At 41.6% G+C, this 22,156-nt stretch overlaps 1 protein-coding gene and 1 long non-coding RNA gene across 2 annotated transcripts in view; one reads left to right on the plus strand and one right to left on the minus strand.

The window, feature by feature from the left end:
• Positions 1-8,416: 8,416 nt before the first annotated feature.
• Positions 8,417-12,047, plus strand: SAGE1 (sarcoma antigen 1; the record flags this gene model as incomplete). Its single annotated transcript, XM_017514112.2, is given in 10 exon segments — positions 8,417-8,534; positions 8,814-8,954; positions 9,196-9,348; positions 9,583-9,723; positions 9,973-10,083; positions 10,350-10,490; positions 10,738-11,068; positions 11,070-11,107; positions 11,470-11,563; positions 11,948-12,047. Coding segments are annotated over 10 exon segments (1,368 nt in total), but the record flags the coding sequence as incomplete, so codon positions are not given.
• A 6,426-nt stretch (positions 12,048-18,473) lies between these two features.
• The window catches only part of LOC108292981, a 7,491-nt gene continuing 3,808 nt past the window's right edge, over positions 18,474-22,156 (minus strand). Inside the window, exon 3 of the long non-coding RNA XR_001820519.2 lies at positions 18,474-18,559. This is a non-coding gene — a long non-coding RNA (uncharacterized LOC108292981). The remainder of the gene's footprint in view (positions 18,560-22,156) is intronic.

Below are 22,156 nucleotides of genomic sequence, written 5' to 3' on the forward strand. Positions count from 1 at the left end.
TTTTAATATTTTTGTGTCTTGATTTTTGTCTTTTGAGACGGGACCTCACTCTTTCGCCCAGGCTGGAATGCAGTGGCATGATCTCGGCTCACTGCAACCTCAACGTCCTGGGTTCAATCGATTCTGTTTTCTGTCTCTCAAGTAGCTGGGACTACAAGTGCACGCCACCAAGCCCGGCTAATCTTTGTATTCTTTGGTAGAGACGGGGCTTCGCCAAGTTACCCAGGCTGGTCTCCAACTCCTGGGCTCAAGTGATCCGCCCACTTTAGCCTCCCGTAGTGTTGGGATTACAAGCCTGAGCCATGTCTCCCAGCTATTTATTGATTTTTTTGGGAGTGCCTTTTTATGTGTTCATTGGTCATTTAACTACGTCTTTTCAGAAGTTACTTTTCAGGTCTTTTTCCCCAAATTTTGTTGAGATGTTTGTATTTTAAAAATGGATTTGTAGTTTACATATATTCTGGATTTCAGTTATAAACAGGCACATATGTACATATATACAAATACATATACAATTTTGCTTTTAGACTATCTCAATAATGTGTTTTGGATGAACAGATTATCTTAAATTTATTAATCAGTGCATTATTTAGGGCTAGTCCTTTTTATTTATTATTTTAAGAACATCTTTGCATCACTCAATGCCATGATAATATTCTAAGTATTCTTCTAGATCTCCCATTCATATCAAATATTCATAGAATGGAGTAAAGTCAGAGTTCGGGTGTATTTGATGTGATTATTAAAGTCATATTAGAGTATGACTCTTATGAAGTGCATATTCAGCTTTCCCCCCCCCCCAAATTTTATTGGGATGTTAACTTTTTTAAATTGATTTATAGTTCTGGATATATTCTGGATTCCACTCAGTTGTTGTCCGATATATGTGTATATATATATACACATATACACACACATATACATATATGTGTGTATACCCATGTACAGTGTGTGTGTGTGAGGGTGTGTGTGTAATTAATAGATATTTATATGTATAATCTATACTATATACTATATAATATGTAATCTACAAATATACTTCTTTTTCATTGTCTTAATAGTGTCTTTTGAGGAATAGAAGTTTTCCATTTAATTACGTTTAATTAAACAATTCATTCTTTACGGCTAGTGTTTTTTTTACCCTCGTTAAAAACATCCTTGCCTATTCTATACTTGTGAAGATAATATCTTAAGTGTTTACTAGATTGTCTATCCATCTTCAATAAAGTTTTGGAGTGGGATGAGGTAAGATTCAAGGTTTCTATTTTCCCTGCATTTATGAAGTGCATTTATTATAAAGCACTGTCATTTCCACGGTGTTTTACAGGAGGTTTTCTATGGTAAATCTGGCTATTTTGTATTTCCAGATTGTGTCTGGCTTCTGTGTCCTCTTCCCTTGGTGTATTTGCCAGTCATTGCTCCAATATCACACTGTTTTAGTTACTCTAACTTTATGGGAAATCTCGTATTTAATAGGGTATGTCTACCAGCATAATTCTATTTCTTTTTTTTTTTTTCTTTGAGATGGAGTTTTGCTCTTGTTGCCCAAGCTGGAGTGCAATAGTGTGATCTCAGCTCACTGAAACCTCTGATTAGATTTATTCCTAGTATTTGATGTTTTTGGTACTGTTTTTAATGACATTTGAAATTTTATATTCTAATTATTTGTTGCTATTAATTGTAAAGAAATACCAGGCATTTTATAGTGTCTAGTAACTTAACTAAATTTTCTTATTCACTGTACTGAGTTTATTGTTTTACATTTTCTTTTTTTCTTATTTATTTATTTATTATACTTTAAGTACTGGAGTACATGTGCAGATCGTGCAGGTTTGTTGCCTAGGTATACACATGCCATGGTGGCATTTGTTGCATCCATTGCCCTGTCATCTACATTAGGTATTTCTCATAATGCTATCCCTCCACAACCCCCCCACCCTGCTATTCCTCCCCTAGCCGCCCACACCCTCAGGCCCCAGTATGTGATGTTCCCCTCCCTATGTCCATGTGTTCTTGTTGTTCAACACCTACTTATGAATGAGAACATGTGGCCTTTGGTTTTCTGTTCTTGTGTCAGTTTGTTGAGAATGATGATCTCCAGTTTCATCCATGTCCCTGCAAAGGACATGAACTCATCCTTCTTTATGGCTACATTGTATTCCATGGTGTATATGTGCCACATTTTCTTTACCCAGTCTATCATTGACGGGCATTTGGGTTGGTTCCAATTTTTTGCTATCGTGAACAGTGCCACAATAAATATATGTGTGCATGTGTCTTTATAACAGAGTGATTTAAATCCTTTGGGTATATACCCAGTAATGGGATTGCTGGGTCGAATGGTATTTCTATTTCTAGATCCTTAAGGAATTGCCACACTGTCTTCCAAAATGGTGGAATTAATTTCACTCCCACCAACAGTGTAAAAGTGTTCCTATTTCTCCACATTCTCTCCAGCATCTGTTGTCTCCTGATTTTTTTTAATGATTGCCATTCTAACTGGCACGAGATGGTATCTCAATGTGGTTTTGATTTGCATTTCTCTAATGACCAGTGATGATGAGCTTTTTTTCATATGTTCATTGGCTGCATAAAAGTCTTCTTTTGAAAAGTGTCTGTTCATATCCTTTGCCCACTTTTTGATGGGGTTGTTCGGTTTTTTCTTGTAAATTTGTTTAAGTTCTATTTAGGTTCTGGATGTTAGCCCTTTGTCATATGGGTAGATTGCAAAATTTTTTCCCATTCTATTGGTTGCTGGTTCATCTATTGATAGATTTGTTTGCTGTGCAGAAGCTCTTATGTTTAATTATATCCCATTTGTCTAATTTGGCTTTTGTTGCCATTGCTTTTGGTGTTTTAATCATGAAGTCCTTGTCCATGCCTGTGTCCTGAATGGTATTGCCTAGGTTTTTTTCTAGAGTTTTTATGGTGTTAGGCCTCATGTTTAAATCTTTAATCCATCTAGAGTTAATTTTTGTATAAGATGTAAGGAAGGGATCCAGTTTCAACTTTCTGCATATGGCTAGCCAGTTTTCCTAACACCATTCATTAAATAGGGAATCCTTTCCCCATTGCTTGTTTCTGTCTGGTTTGTCAAAGATCAGATGGTTGTAGTCGTGTAGCATTGTTTCTGACCTCTGTTCTGTTCCATTGGTTTATAGCTCTGTTTTGTTACCAGTACCATGCTGTTTTAAGTACAGTAGGCTTGTAATATAGTTTGAAGTCAGGTAGCATGATGCCTCCAGCTTTTTTTTTTTTTTTTTTTTTTTTTTTTTTATTTTTTTTTTTTTTTTTTTTTTTTTTTTTTTTTTTTTTTTTTTTTTTTTTTTTTTTTAGAATTGTCTTAGCTATGTGGGCTCTTTTTTGGTTTCATATGAAGTTTAAGATGGTTTTTTCCAATTCTGTAAAGAAAGTCAGTGGTAGCTTGATGGGGACAGCGTTGAATCTATACATTACTTTGGGCAGTATGGCAATGTTCACGATATTGATTCTTCCTAACCATGATCATGGAATATTTCTCCATCTGTTTGTGTCCTCTCTTATTTCCTTGAGCAGTGGTTTGTAGTTCTCCTTGAAGAGGTCCTTCACATCCCTTGTTAGTTGTATTCCTAGGTATTTTATTCTCTTTGTAGTAATTGTGAACGGGAGTTCACTTGTGATTTGGCTCTCTGTTTGTCTATTATTGGTGTATAGGAATGCTTGCGAATTTTGCACATTTATTTTGTATCCTGAGACTTTGCTGAAGTTGCTTATCAGCTTAAGAAGATTTGGGGCTGAGACAATGGGTTTTCTAAATATACAATCATGTCATCTGCAAACAGGGACAACTTGACGTCCTCTCTTCCTATTTAAATACTCTTTATTTCTTTCTCTTGCCTGACGGCCCTAGCCAAAACTTCCAATACTATGTTGAATAGGAATGGTGAGAGAAGGCATTCTCGTCTTGTGCCGATTTTCAAAGGGAATGCTTCCAGTTATTGCCCATTCAGTATGATATTGGCTGTGGGTTTGTCATAAATAGCTTTTATTATTTTGAGATATGATCCATAGATGTCTAGTTTATTGAAAATTTTTAGCATAAAGGGCTGTTGAATTTTGTTGAAGGCCTTCTCTGCATCTATTGAGATAAGCATGTGGTTTTTGTCTTTGGTTCTGTTTACGTGATGGATTACGTTTATAGATTTGCAGATGTTGAACCAGCCTTGCATCCCTGGGATGAAGCCAACTTGATCACAATGGATAAGCTTTTCGATGTGCTGTTGGATTTGATTTGCCAGTATTTTATTGAAGATTTCTGCATCAATATTCTTCATGGATATTGGCCTGAAATTTTCTTTTTTAGTTGTATCTCTGCCAGGTTTTGATATCATGATGATGGTCTCATAAAATGAGTTAGGGCGGATTCTCTCTTTTTATGTTGTTTGAAATAGTTTCAGAAGGAATGGTACCAGCTCCTCTTTGTACCTCTGGTAGAATTCGGCTGTGAACCCATCTGGCCTGGACATATTTTAGTTGGTAGGCTATTAATTGCTGCCTCAACTTCAGACCTTGTTATTGGTCTATTCAGGAATTCAACTTCTTTCTGGTTTAGTTTTGGGAGGGTGTAAGTGTCCAGGAATCTAACCATTTCTTTTAGATTTACTGGTTTATGTACATACAGGCGTTTGTAGTAACCTATGATGGTAGTTTGTATTTCTGTGGGATCAGTGGTGATATCCCCTTTATCATTTTTTATTTAATCTATTTGAATCTTACCTCTTTTCTTTTTTATTAGTCTGGCTAGCCGACTATCTATTTTGTTGATCTTTTCAAAAAACCAGCTCCTGGATTTATACATTTTTTGAAGGATTTTTTTGTGTCTCTCTCCTTCAGTTCTGCTTTGAACTTAGTTATTTCTTGCCTTCTGCTAGCTTTTGAATTTGTTTGATCTTGCTCCTCTAGTTCTTTTAATCGTGACATTAGGGTGTTGATTTTATATCTTTCCTTGCTTCTCTGGTGGGCATTTAGAGCCCTCTAGACACTGCTTTAAATGTGTTCCAGAGATTCTGGAATGTTCTGTCTTGTTTCTCACTGGTTTTGAAGAACATCTTTATTTCTGCCTTCATTTCATTATTTATCCAGTAGTCATTCAGGAGCAGGTTGTTTAGTTTCCATGTAGTTGTGCAGTTTTGAGTGAGTTTCTTAATCCTGAGTTCTAATTTGATTGCACTGTGGTCTGATAGACTGTTTGTTATTATTTCCATTCTTTTACATTTGCTGAGGAGTGTTTTACTTCCAATTATATGGTCAATTTTAGAATAAGTGCAATGAGGTGCTGAGAAGAATGTATATTCTGTGGTTTTGGGGTGGAGAGTTCTGTAGATATCTATTAGGTCTGCTTAGTCCAGATCTGAGTTCAAGTCTTGGATATCCTCATTAATTTTCTGTCTCATTGATCTGTCTAGTATTGACCATGGTGTGTTAAGGTCTCCCACTATTATTGTGTGGGAGTCTAAGTCTCTTTGTAAGTCATTAAGAACTTGCCTTATGTATCTGGGTGCTCCTGTATTGGGTGCATATATATTTAGGATAGTTAGCTCTTCTTGTTGCATTAATCCCTTAACCATTATGTAATGCCCTTCTTTGTCTCTTTTGATCTTTGTTGGTTTGGAGTCTGTTTTATCAGAGACTAGGATTGCAACCCCCGCTTTTTTTTGCTCTCCATTTGCTCGGTAAATCTTCCTCCATCCCTTTATTTTGAGCCTATGTGTTTCTTTGCACATGAGGTGGGTTTCCTGAATACAGCACACTGATGGGTCTTGACTTTTTATCCAATTTGCCAGTCTGTGTCTTTTGATTGGGGCAGTTAGCCCATTTACATTTAAGGTTAATATTGTTGTGTGTGAATTTGGTCTTGCCATTTTGATGCTAGCTGGTTGTTTTGCCCATTAGTTGACACAGTTTCTTCATAGTATCAATGGTCTTTACAGTTTGGTCTGCTTTTGCAGTGGCTGGTACTGGTTGTTCCTTTCCATGTTTAGTGCTTCCTTCAGGAGCGCTTGTAGAGCTGGCCTGGTGGTGACGAAATCTCTGAGTACTTGCATGTGCCCAAAGGATTTTATTTTTCCTTCACTTATGAAGCTTAGTTTGGCTGGATATGAAATTCTGGGTTGAAAATTCTTTTCTTTTAGGATGTTGAATATTGGCCCCCACTGTCTTCTGGCTTGTAGGGTTTCTGCTGAGAGATCCGCTGTGAGTCTGATGGGCTTCCCTTTGTGGGCAACCTGACCTTTCCTCTCTGGCTGCCCTTAGCATTTTTTCCTTCATTTAACCCTGGTGAATCTGATGATTATATGCCTTGGAGTTGCTCTTCTCGAGTAATACTTTTGTGGTGTTCTCTGTATTTCCTATATTTGAATGTTGGCCTGCCTTGTTAGGCTGGGGAAGTTCTCCTGGATAATATCCTCCTGAAGAGTGTTTTTCAGCTTGGTTTTGTTCTCCCCATCACTTTCAGGCACACTGATCAAATGTAGATTTGGTCTTTTCACATAATCCCATATTTCTTGCAGGCTTTGTTCATTTCTTTTCACTCTTTTTTCTCTAATCTTGCCTTCTCACTTTATTTCATCATGTTGATCTTNATATTTCTTGAAGGCTTTATTTGTTCCTTTTTATTCTTTTTGCTCTAGTCTTGTATTCATGCTTTATTTCATTAAGTTGATCTTCTATCTCTGATTGATCGATTTGGCTATTGAAACTTGTGTATGCTTCATGAAGTTCTTGTGCTGTGTTTTTCAGCTCCATCATGTCGTTTATGTTCTTTTCAATGCTGGTTATTCTTGTTAGCATTTCATCTAACCTTTTTTCAATATCCTTAGTTTCCTTACATTGGGTTAGAATATCCTCCTTTAGCTCAGAGTAGTTTGTTATTGCCCACCTTCTGAAGCCTGCTTCTGTCAGTTCATCACACTCATTCTCCATCCAATTTAGTTCCCTTGCTGGTGAGGGGTGGTGACCCCTTGGAGGAGAAGAGGCATTCTGGCTTTTGGTGATTTCAGCTTTTTTCTGCTGGTTCCTTCCTATCTTTGTGGATTTATCTACCTTTGGTCTTTGAAGTTGGTGACTTTTGGTTTGGGTTTCTGAGTAGACGCCCTTTCTGTTTATGTTGAAGCTATTTCTTTCTGTTTGTTAGTTTTCCTTCTAACAGTCAGGCCCCTCTGCTGCAAGTCTTCTGGAGTTTGCTGGAGGTCCACTCCAGACCCTGCTTGCCTGGGAGTCACCAGCAGGGTCTGCAGAACAGCAAAGGTTGCTGCCTGTTCTGTCTTCTGGTAGCTTTGTCCCAAAAGGGTACCTGCCAGATGTCAGCCAGAGCTCGATGTGTCTCCCAGTTAGGACACATGTGGGGGGAGGGGGTCAGGGAGACACTTGAGGAGGCAGCCTGTCCCTTAATGGAGCTCAAGCACTGTGCTGGGGGATCCGTTGCTCCCTTCAGGGCTGCCAGGCAGTGATGTTTAAGTCTGCTGAAGTTGAACCCACAACCGCCCCTTTTCCCAGGTGCTCTATCCCAGAAAGCTGGGGGCTTTGTAATTCCCTGACGATCTGCTCTCTTTTGTATTTTTCTGAGATGCTCTGCCCAGCAAGAAGGGAATCTGCTTGACAGTCTGCCTGCAGAGAGGCCTTGCTGAGCTGCCATGCTGGGCTCTGCCCAGCTGCTGTGTAAACGTCCCGGTGGCTTTGTTTACACAGCAATGTTGAAACCTCTTACTGGAGCATCAGCAATGGCGGGTGCCCCTCCCCCTACCAAGCTTGAACATCCCAGGTCAAACTCAGACTGCCAGTGGATTTTAGCTTGCTGGTGTTCGTAGGGGTGGGACCTGCTGAGCCAGCTCGCTTGGCTCTCTGGCTTCAGTCCCCTTTTTCAGGGGGAATTAGCAGTTGTGTCTCGTTGGCATTCCAGGTGCCACTAGACTAAAGTGGCCGCCTAGTTTCATGCTGGAAACCTGGGCGCTGGCATTGTAAGTGTCAGAGGGAATCTCCTGGTCTGTAGGTTGTATAGACTGTGGGAAAAGTGTAGTATCTGAGCCGGAGTACTGAAGTGTCCAGAAAAGTCCCTAATGGCTTCCCTTGGCTGGGAGAGAGAGTACTCTGGCCCCTTGTGCCCTTCAGGTGAAGCAATGCCCCACCCTGCTTTGGCTTGCCTACCTTGGGCTGTTCCTACTGTCTCAACAGTCTCAATGAGATGAACTTGGTATCTCAGTTGGAAATGCAGAGATCACTCATCTTCTGTTACTCTCTCACTGGGAACTGCAGACTGGAGCTGTTCCTATTCATCCATCGTGGAGGAAGTCCGGCCTGTTTTACATTTTCTATGTACAGAACAATATCATCTGTGACTAATGATGGTTTTATTTCTTTCCAAATTTTAAACCTATTATATTTTCCTGTTGCTACTGTCACTCACAGTGTCCGTGAAGATAAGATGCAAAATGGCTGACCAGTACCTGATAATGTCCTGTAAACAGCTCTACCTGGGATTATTAATATGGAAGCCAATGGTATTTCATCCATGAGTACCAGGTATCTGTGTACATTTGCTTATAAGTTGGATTGTCCTACTTGGTTTTCATATGTATGCATAGTGTCATCAGGGGAAGAAGGTAATTTGGTTGTACTTTCTTTTGTGAGCTCAATTTGAGTGATCTCAGATCACCACCTGGCATATCCTCTCCTTATTTATGAAATAATTTCTTAGAAATTGAGCATCAGAGGGATATACCTGTGGGGTTGACATAATGCATGTATCTCACAGCTCAACCTTTTCATTTGATTTTCAGATGCTACAGTCACTCATAATGTCTGTGAAGAGAAGATAAATAATGGCCATCCAGCACCTGATAACTTTTTGCCAACCATTACACGAGTGCTTATTAATCTGTCAGGAGCTAACATTCCACCCATGAGTACCAGGGATCAGTGTATGTTTGTTTACTAGTTGTTTCTACTTGGTTTCCATATGCATGCAGTGTCATAAGTTGAAGAAGGTGGTTTTATTGTATTATCTTTTGTGAGCTCAATCTGAGGGGTCTCAGATCGCCACCTGGCATATCCTTCTGCTTTATGAGATAATGTCCTAAAAACTGAGCATGAGAGGCATAGATACATGTTGTTGACATAATGCACTTACCTCACAGCTTGACTTGTTGTTTTGGTTTCTAGACTCTACTGTCACTCACAATGTCCATGAAGAGAAGATGGAAGATGGCCAACCAGCACCTGATACCATCTTGTCAGCTATTCTGCCAGGGCTTATTAATATGGCAGGAGCTGGTATTCCAGCCATGAGTACTAATGATCTCTGTATGTTCGCTTGTAAGTTGGATTGTCCTCCTTGGTTTCCATATGCATGCATAATGTCATGAAGCGGGGAAGGTGGTTTGTTTTATTATCTTTCGTGAGCTCAATTTAAGGGGTTTCAGGTTGCCAACTGGCATGTCCTCTTGCTTTGTGCAATAATTTCCTAGAAACTCAGCATCAGAGGGATATACCAGTGGGGTTGACATAATGCACTTTCCTCACAGCGTAACCTGTTCACTAGATTTGCAGATGCTACCATCACTCACAATGTCGGCGAAAAGACTATAAAAACGGCCAACCAGCACCAGATAACTTACTGTCCACTGTTAACACCAGGGCTTATTAATTTGGCAGGAGCTGGTATTCCAGCCATGAGTCCCAGGGATCTGTGTATGTCTGTTTACTGATTGTACTGTCCTACTTGGTTTCCATATGAATACATAGTGTCATAAGGAGAAGAAGGTGGTTTTGTTATATTATCTTTCATGAGCTCAATTTGAGGTGTCTCAGATTGTCACCTGGCATATCCTCTCCTGCTTTATGAAATAATTTCCTAGAAACGTAACATCGGAGAGATATACCTGTCGAGTTGACATAATGCACTTACCTCACAGCTCAACCTGTTCATTTGGTTTCCAGATGCTACCATCACTCACAATGTCTGTGAAGAGAAGATACAAAAAGTCCAACCAGCACCTCATAACTTCTTGTCAACTGTTGCATCAGGGTTTATTAATATGGCAGAAGCTGGTATTTTCCAGCCATGAGTATCAGGGATCTGTACATGTTTTCTTATAAGTTGTACTGTTGTAGTTGATTTCCATATACATGCATAGTGTCATCAAGGGAAGAAGGTGGTTTTGTGGTATTATCTTTTCTTGCCTGAATTTCAAGGTTCTGTGATTGCCACCTGGCATATCGTCCTGCTTTACGGAATAATTTTCTAGAAGCTGAGCATCAGTGGGGTAGTCATTATGCACTTACCTCATAGCTCGACCTCTTCATTTTGTTTCCAGATGCCACCAACAATCATAGTCTCCATGAGGAGAAGATGAAAAATGGCCAAGAAGCACCTGATAACTCCTTGTCAGTGGTTCCACCAGGGCGTATTAATCTGTCAGGAGCTGGTACTTCATCCACGAGTACCAGGGATCTCTGTATGTTTGTGTATTGGTTGTACTGTCCTACCTGGTTTCCATACGCATGCATAGTGTCCTGCAGGGAAGTAGGTGGTTTTGTTGTATTGTCTTTCCTGAGCTCAGGCTGAGGGGTCTCGGATAGCCACCTGGTATATTCTCCTGCTTTATGAGGTAACTTCCTAATAACTGAGCAGCAGAGGGATATACCTGTGGGGGTGACATTATGCACTTACCTCACAGCTCAGCTTTTACATTTGGTTTCCAAATGCTACTGCCATTAACGATATCAAGAAGGAGGAGTTGGAAAATGGTCAAACCCCTCCTGATGGCTTCCTGTCAGATTCTGCTCCACCAGAGCTTATAAATATGACAGGAGATCGTATGCCACCCAACCCATTGGATTCTTTCTCTTACAACTTCACTAGTCTCAGCAAAGATGAGCTGCTTTACAAAATTAATAGTAATGAGTTTGTGGTAGGAACCCAAAACAACAGTGTCTCTGCAGGTGACTCACCAGTCACAGCAATATCTTCAATGGAAACTGTGCCAAATACGACACAAATATCTCCTGCTATGGCAAAGAAAATTAATGATGATATATCAATTAATGAAAGAAGTTTGAAGGTTTGGGCAAAGTAAGTAGTGCAAGAATGTCTATCAATGAAAGCCTGAGAAGTCTCTCATTCTATGATTTAGAAAACAATTATGCTGCCCCTTGAGCTCATTGTTTGGCTGAATTGGATCTGTATATAGTTTAGCATGGCTTCTCCTTAATTTCACTGAAAATTTCTAATACATCTGCTTAAGTGTTTTTTTGTTAGTGTTCATGATAGTTTCCTTAGTAACATACAGATGCTGTGATTTAAACATGCAAAACACAAACACTATGTAACATTGTAGCCCATAAAAAATGTATACTGTGGTAGTGGATGCACTAAGGTTGAGGTATATTTCATTTTTATAATTGTAGAAATAATAATTTTTAAAATATCTTCATATTATGAAAGAATTTTCATTTTGCTTGAAGAAGTACAAGGATCTCTGAAAGTCAAGAGACCATTTGTTGAATTTATCATCAAGGAAGCAGCAAGGTAGGTGCAAAAGGAAACTCTTCTATTGTTTTAAGCACTTGTGTGCAGTTTGGGACAGGAGCAGGAACAAATCATGCCTTGTTCTTCCTAATCCCTGGCCCTCAGTCATAGTTCATGCTATTTCCCCAAACATTTAGGTTGATATTATCTTATTCTAACACTTTTTTTCCAATGCCATGGAGCCTTCCAAATTTGTCATAACCTGGGAGTGGGTGTGGGCCCTTAATTGACTCACTTGGTCTTTTTCTAGTTTGTATTTTTCCATGAGGATGCATTTTCTATTGCATGTAGATTGTAAACTCTATTTTCTATCCACTACTACTTCTTACATATCATAGATGCTGTAGGTATCCTCTGGTTAACGGAATACCTCTTTAATTTCAGGTTTAAAAAAGTTGTGTTAATTCAGCAATTCAAGAAGGTGCTTAAAGAAATAGATTCCCACTGCCATCTCAGAAAAGTTAAGCACATGAGGAAAAAATAATTGCATTAGTGCAAAGACCAAGGAGAAACAAGGAGATATGCCGTAGGATGGAGCAAGTTATTGCTGAAGCTCCCTGTAGTTTGAAGTGAAGAGAATTCCCTTACAGAAGCTAAGAAAAATAAGTGGGAGCTTTTAATGTTTCATAAATCTCTGATAGTAAAAGCTGTACTTTTGTTGTTTGTTTGTTGGTTTGTTCTTCCACCTGAGGAGGGGGATGAGTTAATAACTCACCAAGGTATTAAGTATTATAGTCCTGGTTTCTGCAGCAACTCACATTGTTATAGCTGGTATTTATAACTGTCTTTTTTTCACTACCCATTTCCCATTCCCTTTGCCCTGAGATAGTATGTCAGCTGGTCATGGTGCTTGGCCTGGCAGGATGACTTAAACCTTCATTACTGAACAGTCTGGACCATTAGATATCCTGCCTGGATTGGGTTGCTGTAATTTTCCATTAAGTGTAATCAAAAATCATGGGAGAACTAAGAAGCTCTCTAGACACAGCAAACATACTCCTTTTTAGCCCTGGTGTAGTGCAATTAATCCCCCTTTGATCGTCAGGTTCATCATCCCAAGCCAGTAGATGACCCCCTCCTTTGCCTCTAAATGGAAAGTGATGAAGAGACCAAAATGGCCAGCTGACAGTATGAATCTTTTTTTCAGTGGAATCACTGCTGTGTCCCTTGGTGAAAGTGTTTCTTCCTTTGGAAATAAGACTTCTATTTCAGCAGAGCCTGAAGTCAGGAGAATAGGAAACGTTTTTGCTAGTGGGTCACTGGAGTATAGAGTGAGTAGAGACACCCCCAGTTATACCCCTGGAATCTAGGACCCATGAATCCTGACTATGGGAGAGAAAGCAAAGTATGTTGGATGCATACATACAGCAAACACCGCTTCCTAAAAATAATTTCTCAGACCTGCAAGGTACTGCCAACTAGCTAGCACTGTAACAGTTCCACAAGTCCATTCCACTGTTCTGTTGATCCAGTCACTTTAAGATAATGGCAGAGACTTTGGGAGGCTGAATTGGTGTTCAAGACCAGCATGGGAAACATAGTATCATCTCAAAAAAAAAAGATCATGGGGGGAGAGGAGAATATAAAAAATAAGACCATTTATTCCAGTGATTTCCTATGAAAATGGACCCATTGCTGCACTTAATTTTCTGTGAAGTGAGTGCCTTGTTTAGAGGTGATTCTGTGTGAAATACCTTGATGGTATGTAAGGTATTTTTCTAAGTGCACAAATGTTGATTTTTCTCAAAGTACTTTTGGTGGGAAGGAAGATCCATATTCAGAATAACTATCTTATTTGAGTAAGAACACAGTCCTGTCCCTTCCATAATGGAAATGGTCCAATGTAATCACCTGCCATCTGGTAGCTGGCTGATCACCCTGGAGACAGGTGCCATATAAGAGGCTCAGTGTTGCTCTGTTTCCGGAAGATTGTACACTAGCAGTCGTACAACAATGGCTATGTTGTAGAATTTTGCTCCTTAGTTCAGCCAAAAGTGAGTTCTTTTCACATGACCAGGAAAGGTTAGGTTCGCGCACACATTGAAAGGTGTGAGCGGAATTTATTGGGTGAAAAGGAAAAAAAGGAAGGAAAAAGACTCTCAGCAAAGCAAGAGGGAGTCCTATTAACAGGCTCCCACCTCCCAGATTGATTTGGGGCCACCACACAGGAACCGAAGAGACGAGGCTCCCACCGCTACCCCTGCACAAGGCGCAAACTTCCTGTGGCTCCGCCCTGTTCTCCCAGTGCACATGTGGATATTCTTAAGAAATAATCAGTTTGGAAAGGGTGAACAAACAGTGCCAGTTCTTCCTCTCGGTCGCGGGTTTCATTTGGGACCGGCAGTCCGATTTTTCAAACTTCAGGCCATTTTGGGCTTGAAGGTGGGATTTCACTGGGGACCCTTGGCTGTTCCATATCTCTGTTAACTGTAGACAGGCTGGCCTTGGTGAGTGGAAGTCATTGCTACTGAAGCATAATCTCTATCCCTGTCACCTTGACCACTTTGTGAGCCCGTGTGGTTATGACACAAGTGTTAGAGAAAGAGGCTGATTAATATCTAGACAATAGGTGTCTTATCCACTAGATTATTGCAATTCTGCTCTGCTGAGGTTACCCTTTGGTGAGAACTTTCATGAGATTCAAATATCTTCACACTGAATGTCCACTTGGACAGGTCTGTCCACATATTTTTCCCCAGACCTCCTTGTCACAAATTTTCAATTGTGTGTCCACAAGGTTCCTGATCATACACCCAACAAATGAGACACAGCATATACAAGGATACATACTTATAGGTCTGGGCATCTCTCTGCCACACAGGAGCACTGCTGAAAGCTCTTCCCTCTTGGAAAGTTTCCCTTCTCCACTGACCTTCAGGGCTATCCCAGTTGGTCCTGTCATAATGCTGCTGTCCACTTCTGGCTTGTGTGGTAGGCAGGCATTATGAATGGACTGAATATGTGTGACCTCTGAGAATTCATATGATGAAACCCTAAATCCCAATGGGATGATATTTGCAGGTGGAGCCTTTGGGAGGTAGTTAGGTTTTGATGTGGTCATGATGGTTGGGTCCCTATGGTGAGATTAATGCCTTTATGATTAGAGAAAAGAGAATTTGTTCTTCCATGCCTCTTCAACATGTGAGGATATAGCAGGGTGGCTGACTGCAAGCCAGGAAGAGGACCCTCACCAGAATTTGAGCATGCTGGCACCCCGATCTTGGACTTCTGGCCTCCAGAACCCTGAGAAAGAAATGCCTGGTGATGAAGCTACCCAGTCTGTGGCATTCTGTGATAGCAGCTGGAGCTGACTGAGACAGCTGTAGTCTGATTCCCCAGATTCCCATCTCCTGTATACTCAATCACTAATCCTAATACTGCTATGGTGGGATTTTGCTGAAGAATTAAGGTCTCAAGTCACTTAATCTTGAGACATGAATGTGGTGTGGGTGGGCCAGACCTGGCAGGGGAATCCTCGAAAAGCAGAGCATTTTCCTCACCCAGGAGCAGAAGAAAAGCTAAGAGTCAAAGCACAAGAAGGATGTGACACAGCAGGCCCTCTCTGAGGATAAAGCAGTGCTCCCGAGAAGGTGTAGGGTGGCTCTAGGCATTTAGAGCAGTCCCTGGATGACAGTCAGCCAAAAAATGGGAACCACACTCCTACCACCTTAAGCAACTAGATCTAAATGAGCAATAGCCTGAATAAGCTCAGAAGTGGATTATTCCACAGTCTCCACGTTAGCACCCAGCCAGCCCATTTTGAGTTGGCCTTGGGAGACACTCAGCAGAGAGGCCTGTTGAGCCTTCCTGGTCTTGACTTGCAGAACTGTGGATAATACAGGCGTGTTGTTTTAGGCCACTCAGTTTGCAGTGATTGGTCATGTGGCAGTAGAAAACTAACACAGGTGCTGCCAGCGCCTTGTAAAGAAAGAACAGTAAATAAGCCAGGGCTGGGGAGTTTTGGGTTGTTTTTGAGACAACTCTGTTCACAAGGAACACCCCTTGGAGCCATAGGTGTGGGTTCAGAGAGCTTTTTCTTGTACAGCCCAAACTCGGGTGTAGCAGATTTTCCAGTCAGTAGCAGATAAGTCACAGCAGCACACTTCAATGAGGTACATGTCACCACCACCAGATACTAAGGAGCCCTACTATTTTTCCTGTCCCCTTTGAGTGGTAGGAAGGGTGAGGTGTGCCAACTTGCTGTTGACCTGATAAGTGCTATGTTCACATGCCTCTGAGCACTTGACCACTAAATATTTCACTACGTTAAAAGGCCCCTGATATTTTTGTGTGAATTGATCCTTAGGTTATCATGTCAATATGTTAATAGTGTGTCTAGAGTAGTTGCCGGTCCTGCCCAATCAACACAATGTCATCAATGCAAAGAAATTCTGTCACATGGTGGGAGGGAAAGGAGATCAAGATCCCTAAGGACTAGTTTGGGACATAAGTTTATGATGCAGGATATTTTCTTGACCCCTTCACAGGACTCGTGACAGGGGTGCCCAACCAGAGGAGCAAACCCCGTTTCCTTGGGCCCACCACACCCCACTCCTCATGGGAGGTAGCGTGTAGACAAGTGAGCATGGGAACTGGCTGGCTGCATTGGCACTGGCAAAAGCAAACTCCGTGGAGGCGCTGTGGCAGCATCCAGGTAGGAGTGCCTGAGACCCCAAGGCCCCAGATGGTATGTTAAAATGCTTTCTTAGCTCCACCATCCACAGACAGCAGTGTGTTATCAGCTCAGTAGGACCTTTGCCTCATTGCGTGAGGTGGTTGCCCTCTGTCAACAAGGGCAAAGGGCCAGTGTGACAGCCTTTTTGGGTACCCACACTTGGTGGGTCCCAAATTCTTGTCTGGTGCCCAAGAAGAATGAGATCATGCAAATGAATTGAAGGATGGTGAGTGCAAAGAGTTTTATTGTGTGATGAAAGCAGCTCTCAGCAGAGAGGAGAGCTGGAAAGGGGACGGGAAGGGCAGGGTGCACTCCCCTGAAATCAAATTGCTTCTCTGCCTTTCTCCTCTCAAGTCAAGTTGCTCCTCCCCAACATCCAGCCATCATCTCTGAAGACAAATCACCTCTCCCTTATGTCCAGCTGCTTCTCCTCTCTACTGGCTGTATGTGGGGTGTTTATAGCCATGGGATGAAGGGCAGAGCAGGCCGTAGGTAGTTTTGGAAAAGGCAACATTCGACTGGTAAAAAGACATTATTTAGAAAGAATCATTGGGCAGAGAGTGGCCAAACTGGGATAGAAGCTCTCACTTGAGGGTTTTCAGCTTGAAGATGGGGTTTCACCAAGGATGTACCCTTGTCTGCCTAGAGTGTCTCTGCCTCCTGCCTCTTTCACTTAGAGATTTGATATAAGCTGAGGTAGGAAGACCCCAAGAAGAGGTTCTGCTGATCTTGCCAGCTGACAGCAGACAGTTCCTCATGATCTTTAAAAAGCATGTATACAGAAAAAGGCATTCACATGATCTCACACACACATATACACATGTGTGTATATATGCATATATGTAATATGTATATATATGCATATATGATGAGGCCACAAGAAGGGATAGACCCCTCCCAGGTCATAGGCAGCTAGTGCTGGAACAGAATCTAAGAAGCCAAATATCCAACCTACAGGGTCAGGGCTACTCCTTGCCCAGACCCAGGAGCCCCAAGTATTTATGGTGAGAGCCACTCTGCTTACTGAGGGTGGTATTTCGGCAAACACACCCTCACTGGGTGCTTCCACTCTATTCCTCTAGCTATAATGTTCTAGATATAGTCTTCTAGATATAATGTGAAATATCTATTTAATTTTAAACATCTATCTGCATAAAAGGGAGTTGTTACGTAGAATTGGTGTGATAGAGTATTGTTACATGACTATTCTGTCTCTATAGGGCTCTTATCTCACATATAATACCGGACAAGGGGGCAAATATTTCCGGACTTGCCAAACCCCAGCACACTGGGAAGCTGAGGTGGGAGGATCACTTAAGCCCAGGAGTATGAGACTAACCTGGGCAACATGGCGAGAACCCATCTCTACAAAAGATACAAAAAATAGCCGGGTGTGGTGGTGCACACCTGTAGTCCCAGCTACTCAGGAGGCTGAGGTGGGAGGATCATTTGAGCTCAGGATATCAAGGCTGCAGTGAGCTGTGATCCCACAGGCACGCTCCAGCCTGGGTGACAGCGCGAGTACCCGTCTCAAAGCAAACAAACAAACAAACAAAAAACAAGGACATATAAGAAAACACGCTAACAGAAAGTGGATTCACCCTGACTGGATCATTTATTCCAAACAATGTTTGTCTTTATCTGGTTCTCCGCGAATACATTTTAGCAGTAATGTGACAGAATCAGATGTTTGAAACTCAACGAAGGGGGTTCAAAGATTGGAAGAATTAAAGTAGAATTTTGAAGCAGAATGTCCTGTTCCCCGTGATGCGTTTCCAAAATGAAAGTGTATTATGGTATGTATATGCAGACACATAGTTTAATAGACGATGGTTTGCAGAAGGTGATTAAATCAACAAAAGTGGTAGTGCTGGCTGTTCTGTGACATTGGTTCTTGTTTTCTTAGCTTAAAATAATTTAAACAAGAGGCACTTAGCAAAGGAGATGCAGCATAGAGTAACTTATTGCAAAGGAAAAATAATATTTTTGAAAGTTAGGTGCAGAAAAGACAGTACACCCTGGGAGAGACAGAAGGGATTCAGGGCTGGCTGCTCCTAAGGACGAGACAGCATGGATTATTACCTGGGAAACTCCCTTTATGGGAGCCTTACATGATTATTCATAAGGAGGTGGGAAGAGGTGTTACTAGTAAACATGTTCTGGGTGGTCCTCTGGGTGCTCATGCCCAGTAGCTTCCCATGCTTGTTAATAATTCACATGTCACATTAGCGTCTTAAATCTCCACCCAGGGGTGTGTTTTTACTATTATAATGAGCAAAGGGTCAGTTTGAGGACCGGTAAAATCAAAGTACACATGTTCTCTGCAGAGCAAAATCCCTGCTGAAGACAGCCTTGCTTGAATGAGCTTAACTGCAATGTGAATGCTGAGGCTTATTGTGTTGGTTGTACGGTCCCCACGGTTGCTGCGTGCAACATGGTCATTTCCTTGACTGCCTCTCCTGCTTGATTACCCTCTAAGAGATCTTATGGCCTAGAATCATGTGGGAGGTTGAGGGGGCCAGGTCATTTCTTCTGAAGCTGCTTCCTGCTGAGTGGGGCATTCTTCCTGCCTAGCCTGGGCCCTAAAGTCTCTTCCTGCCTGATCCAACGGGGTGTGAACCACGTTGTTCACAGGACTGTGGGCAAGACATGAGATACCTCATTAGCAGCCCAAGGTTGAAAGTCTTGCAAAACCATCATCATATGGACCTGGAGAAGCTGTAAGCAAGAGACTAGGAAATCAGCATTTTAAACACAGTGGGACCAAAAGTCAAAACTAAAAGCATGTTAACAACTGACACTGTTAAAGGGAGCAGAGCAGACAATAGCTAATGCTTCCAGTTCCCATGGAAGTTCCTAAAGTGTTAATTTTGTTTGCCTTGGTGATGACATTTCTGATATTTTCTTGGACTAAACCAGACTGATTGACGTAAAAAGAGCATTCATCTTTCAGACACAAACATGTTTCTCTTTGACAGACTGTGAGATTGAAGGCTTTTCGGTTTTGTAGGACTATAAAGGCTAGGGAGTCCAGCTGCTGTTGAAGTGTAGGGAGGCCCTCTGCCGTTTGTGGGAGGGCCACCGTCATCTCCTAAAACAGGTTATGCTGGATGTCGAGGCTCTACCTCCCGTAGCTGACCATGATAATCCCAATAGAGAGGGCAGTAGTCAGCTTAAGGGAATACAGGGTCTTGCTGGGAGCCGAATCTTGCTATGCTGGTACATGGGGAAAGGGAGAGATGTGTTAGCTCATGTGAAAGTTAGATAAGGGAAACCTAAGCGATTGAGCATCGCGCCTTCCATAGTGGGTAATTATAGATATGCTGAAGATCTGCAAACCTCCAAAATTTGTTTGATGATGAAATTTTTGCTGCAAAAGTATTTGCATTAAAGTTGTGAAAGCAGTGGAGGGCCTATAAAAGGGGTCTCCTGTTTTCTGGCCTATAATCGAAAGCTTTTGTGCAGCTAAGTTGGCAGTGGTTACTGGACCCGTTAATGAATGGCAGAGTTCGGTGGTGGCATTAATAAGATCTTTCAATAAAGTTCCCCTTTTAGGGTTTGACCACAGGCAGAGTTATCTTTAGATAGGATATGTTCACAGTCCTTGGGGGATACGTTGAGATGGGACGAATAAGGGCTTTTCATGCAAGGATGGCCTCAGCAAAACCTAGAGGTTGTCGTTTTGTTGATAGGAAATAGAGGTGGTGCCAGTCCAGGGACATCATAGAGCAAAAAAATTGGTTTCCTGGATGAGGTGTCCACTTATTAGTTTAGTTCCTGCAGATGTATTGACTCAGATAGGTGACCCAGTGACAAAGTTTCAGCTACACTGTCTCTCCTGGAGTTCTACAAAAGTGGCAGCACTGGCATGATTACTGTAAAGGCAGAAGAAGAACTGCTCTGGATAAAAGGTATGTAAGAAAGCATTTTTTTTCTTTTTGGGACATTTGAACTGCTGTTGATAATTAAGAGGAGGAACTTAAGGAATCCATGACCTGACACAACAAAATCCCTTGGTATTGACCGTTGGGCCTGACGGTATTGACCGTCCCCATTCTGTGGTCCAGTGAGTTTGTCCATGGAGATGTACTGGGATGCCAGGCCAGTCTTCTAAGGGTCCAGATCTGGTATATCCCCAATCTTTGGTAGTTACACAAAGTCAACAAGGTTAAGTTTTGGGGTTTTTTTTTTTGTAATAGATGCTTGTTTTAGCGTATACCTCAATGTTGTTCAGTACCGTGACCCATTGACAAGTGACTGAAACCCTGCTAGCATGGATTGGGCCCAGAAAAAGAGAAAATTATCTCATCCTATACCCGTGGTCTCACGTGTAGCTCCCTGTGACCAGTTGACTAGAAAGTAAAAAACATCGTAACTGATTTTCATTTGTTACTTCAGAATATGCAGGTACCACATTAGTTTGTTACTGCTGCAAAACAAATTAGCCACAATTTAGCAGCTTAGAACAACACAAATATATAAGCAGTTCTGTACATCAGAAATCCAAGCAGTCTAGATTGGTTTCTTTGCTTAGGATCTCACAAAATCAAAGTTAAGGTATCAACCAAGCTAGTGACTAATTGAAGACTCAGAGAGAAACGGTTTTCAAGCTCATTTCGGTTACTGGCAGGTCGAACTTCTTAAATTTGTAGAGCTGAGGTAGCCGTATACTTGTGGTCTTCTCTGAGGCCACAATAAGCTACCTGAGCCACATCCATACATCCTTCGGTGCACCCCTCTATCTTTTAAGTAGTAATGGTGCATCATGATTATGGTGGCTGATAGAGGTTATTCATGGGCTTGGCAACATGAACTTTCATTTACCAGGTCCATGTCACTACAGTAACTGCTGACTATTCAACCTGCTAGCTGCAGAGACCAACACTGATTCCCCAATATGGCACCATGTCCCAGAGTGATCAGTCAGCTTCCAGGTGGCACTGTGATTACTTGGGTCTGCTTCCACAATTGAAGGAGCATCACTCTGATCTTCCTCAAATAGACACTTCTTCTGGATATGGATTTTCATTCCTACCCACGGCACTTCAAGAAAACCAACACTGTGGTATTAGGAAAGGCTGTATTGAAAGGCTGTATCCACTATTGTGGTATCCCACACTGCACCAGTTTTAAACTTTACAGGAAATGAATATGGCAATGAGATCATGCTAATGGATTACACAAGTCTCCTGATGTTCTTCACCATCCTGAAGTGTCTGGCTCAATAGTACAGTGAAATGATCTTTTAAAGCCTGAGTTGTAGTAATGCCTTCCTGGCAGTGCCTTTGGGGCTTGGCTGACAATCTAGGAGGTGGCAATGCTGTATCGCAGCATCAAGTATATGAAACTGTTTTTCCCATAGCTACATTTATGTCCTCAAGAATGAAGGAGGCAATATGCAGGCCTCTCACTGTTACTCCTGGGTATCTAGTAGCAAAATTTTGCTTCTTGTGTTCAAAAGCCAAACTTTGCTCTCAAGAAGCAAACTCTTGGCTCTGCTGGACTAGAGGTTTTAGTTACAAATTGAGAAATTTTTTCAACAGGGGAATCAAAAATGATTCTATTGAAATGAAAGTTGTGTCTACAAGGTGACCACTTTGAACTCTTCATTCATCTGAACCAAGAGACTGGCTTGAGGGGATCCACTACTGGCTCGGCTGATGGAAAGTGAAAAAGAAAAATGCATATGGGGTTCCTACTACGCCAGGGACTAAGGAACACTATGCCTGATATATCTAGAAAGCTTCTTAGTACTCCTGTGTTTTATGATTAGAGTTAATGAAAAATTATAGCAACCCCATCTAGGCAGGACATCTAATGGTTCAGACTCTTCAGTAATGAAGGTTTGAGTCATCCTGCCAGGCCAAACACCATGACCAGCTGACATGCTTTCCCCAGGGCAAAGGGAATGAGAAATG

This window comes from Cebus imitator, unplaced genomic scaffold, assembly GCF_001604975.1.
Source record: "Cebus imitator isolate Cc_AM_T3 unplaced genomic scaffold, Cebus_imitator-1.0 Scaffold517, whole genome shotgun sequence".
In the NCBI taxonomy this organism is placed as follows: domain Eukaryota; kingdom Metazoa; phylum Chordata; class Mammalia; order Primates; family Cebidae; genus Cebus; species Cebus imitator.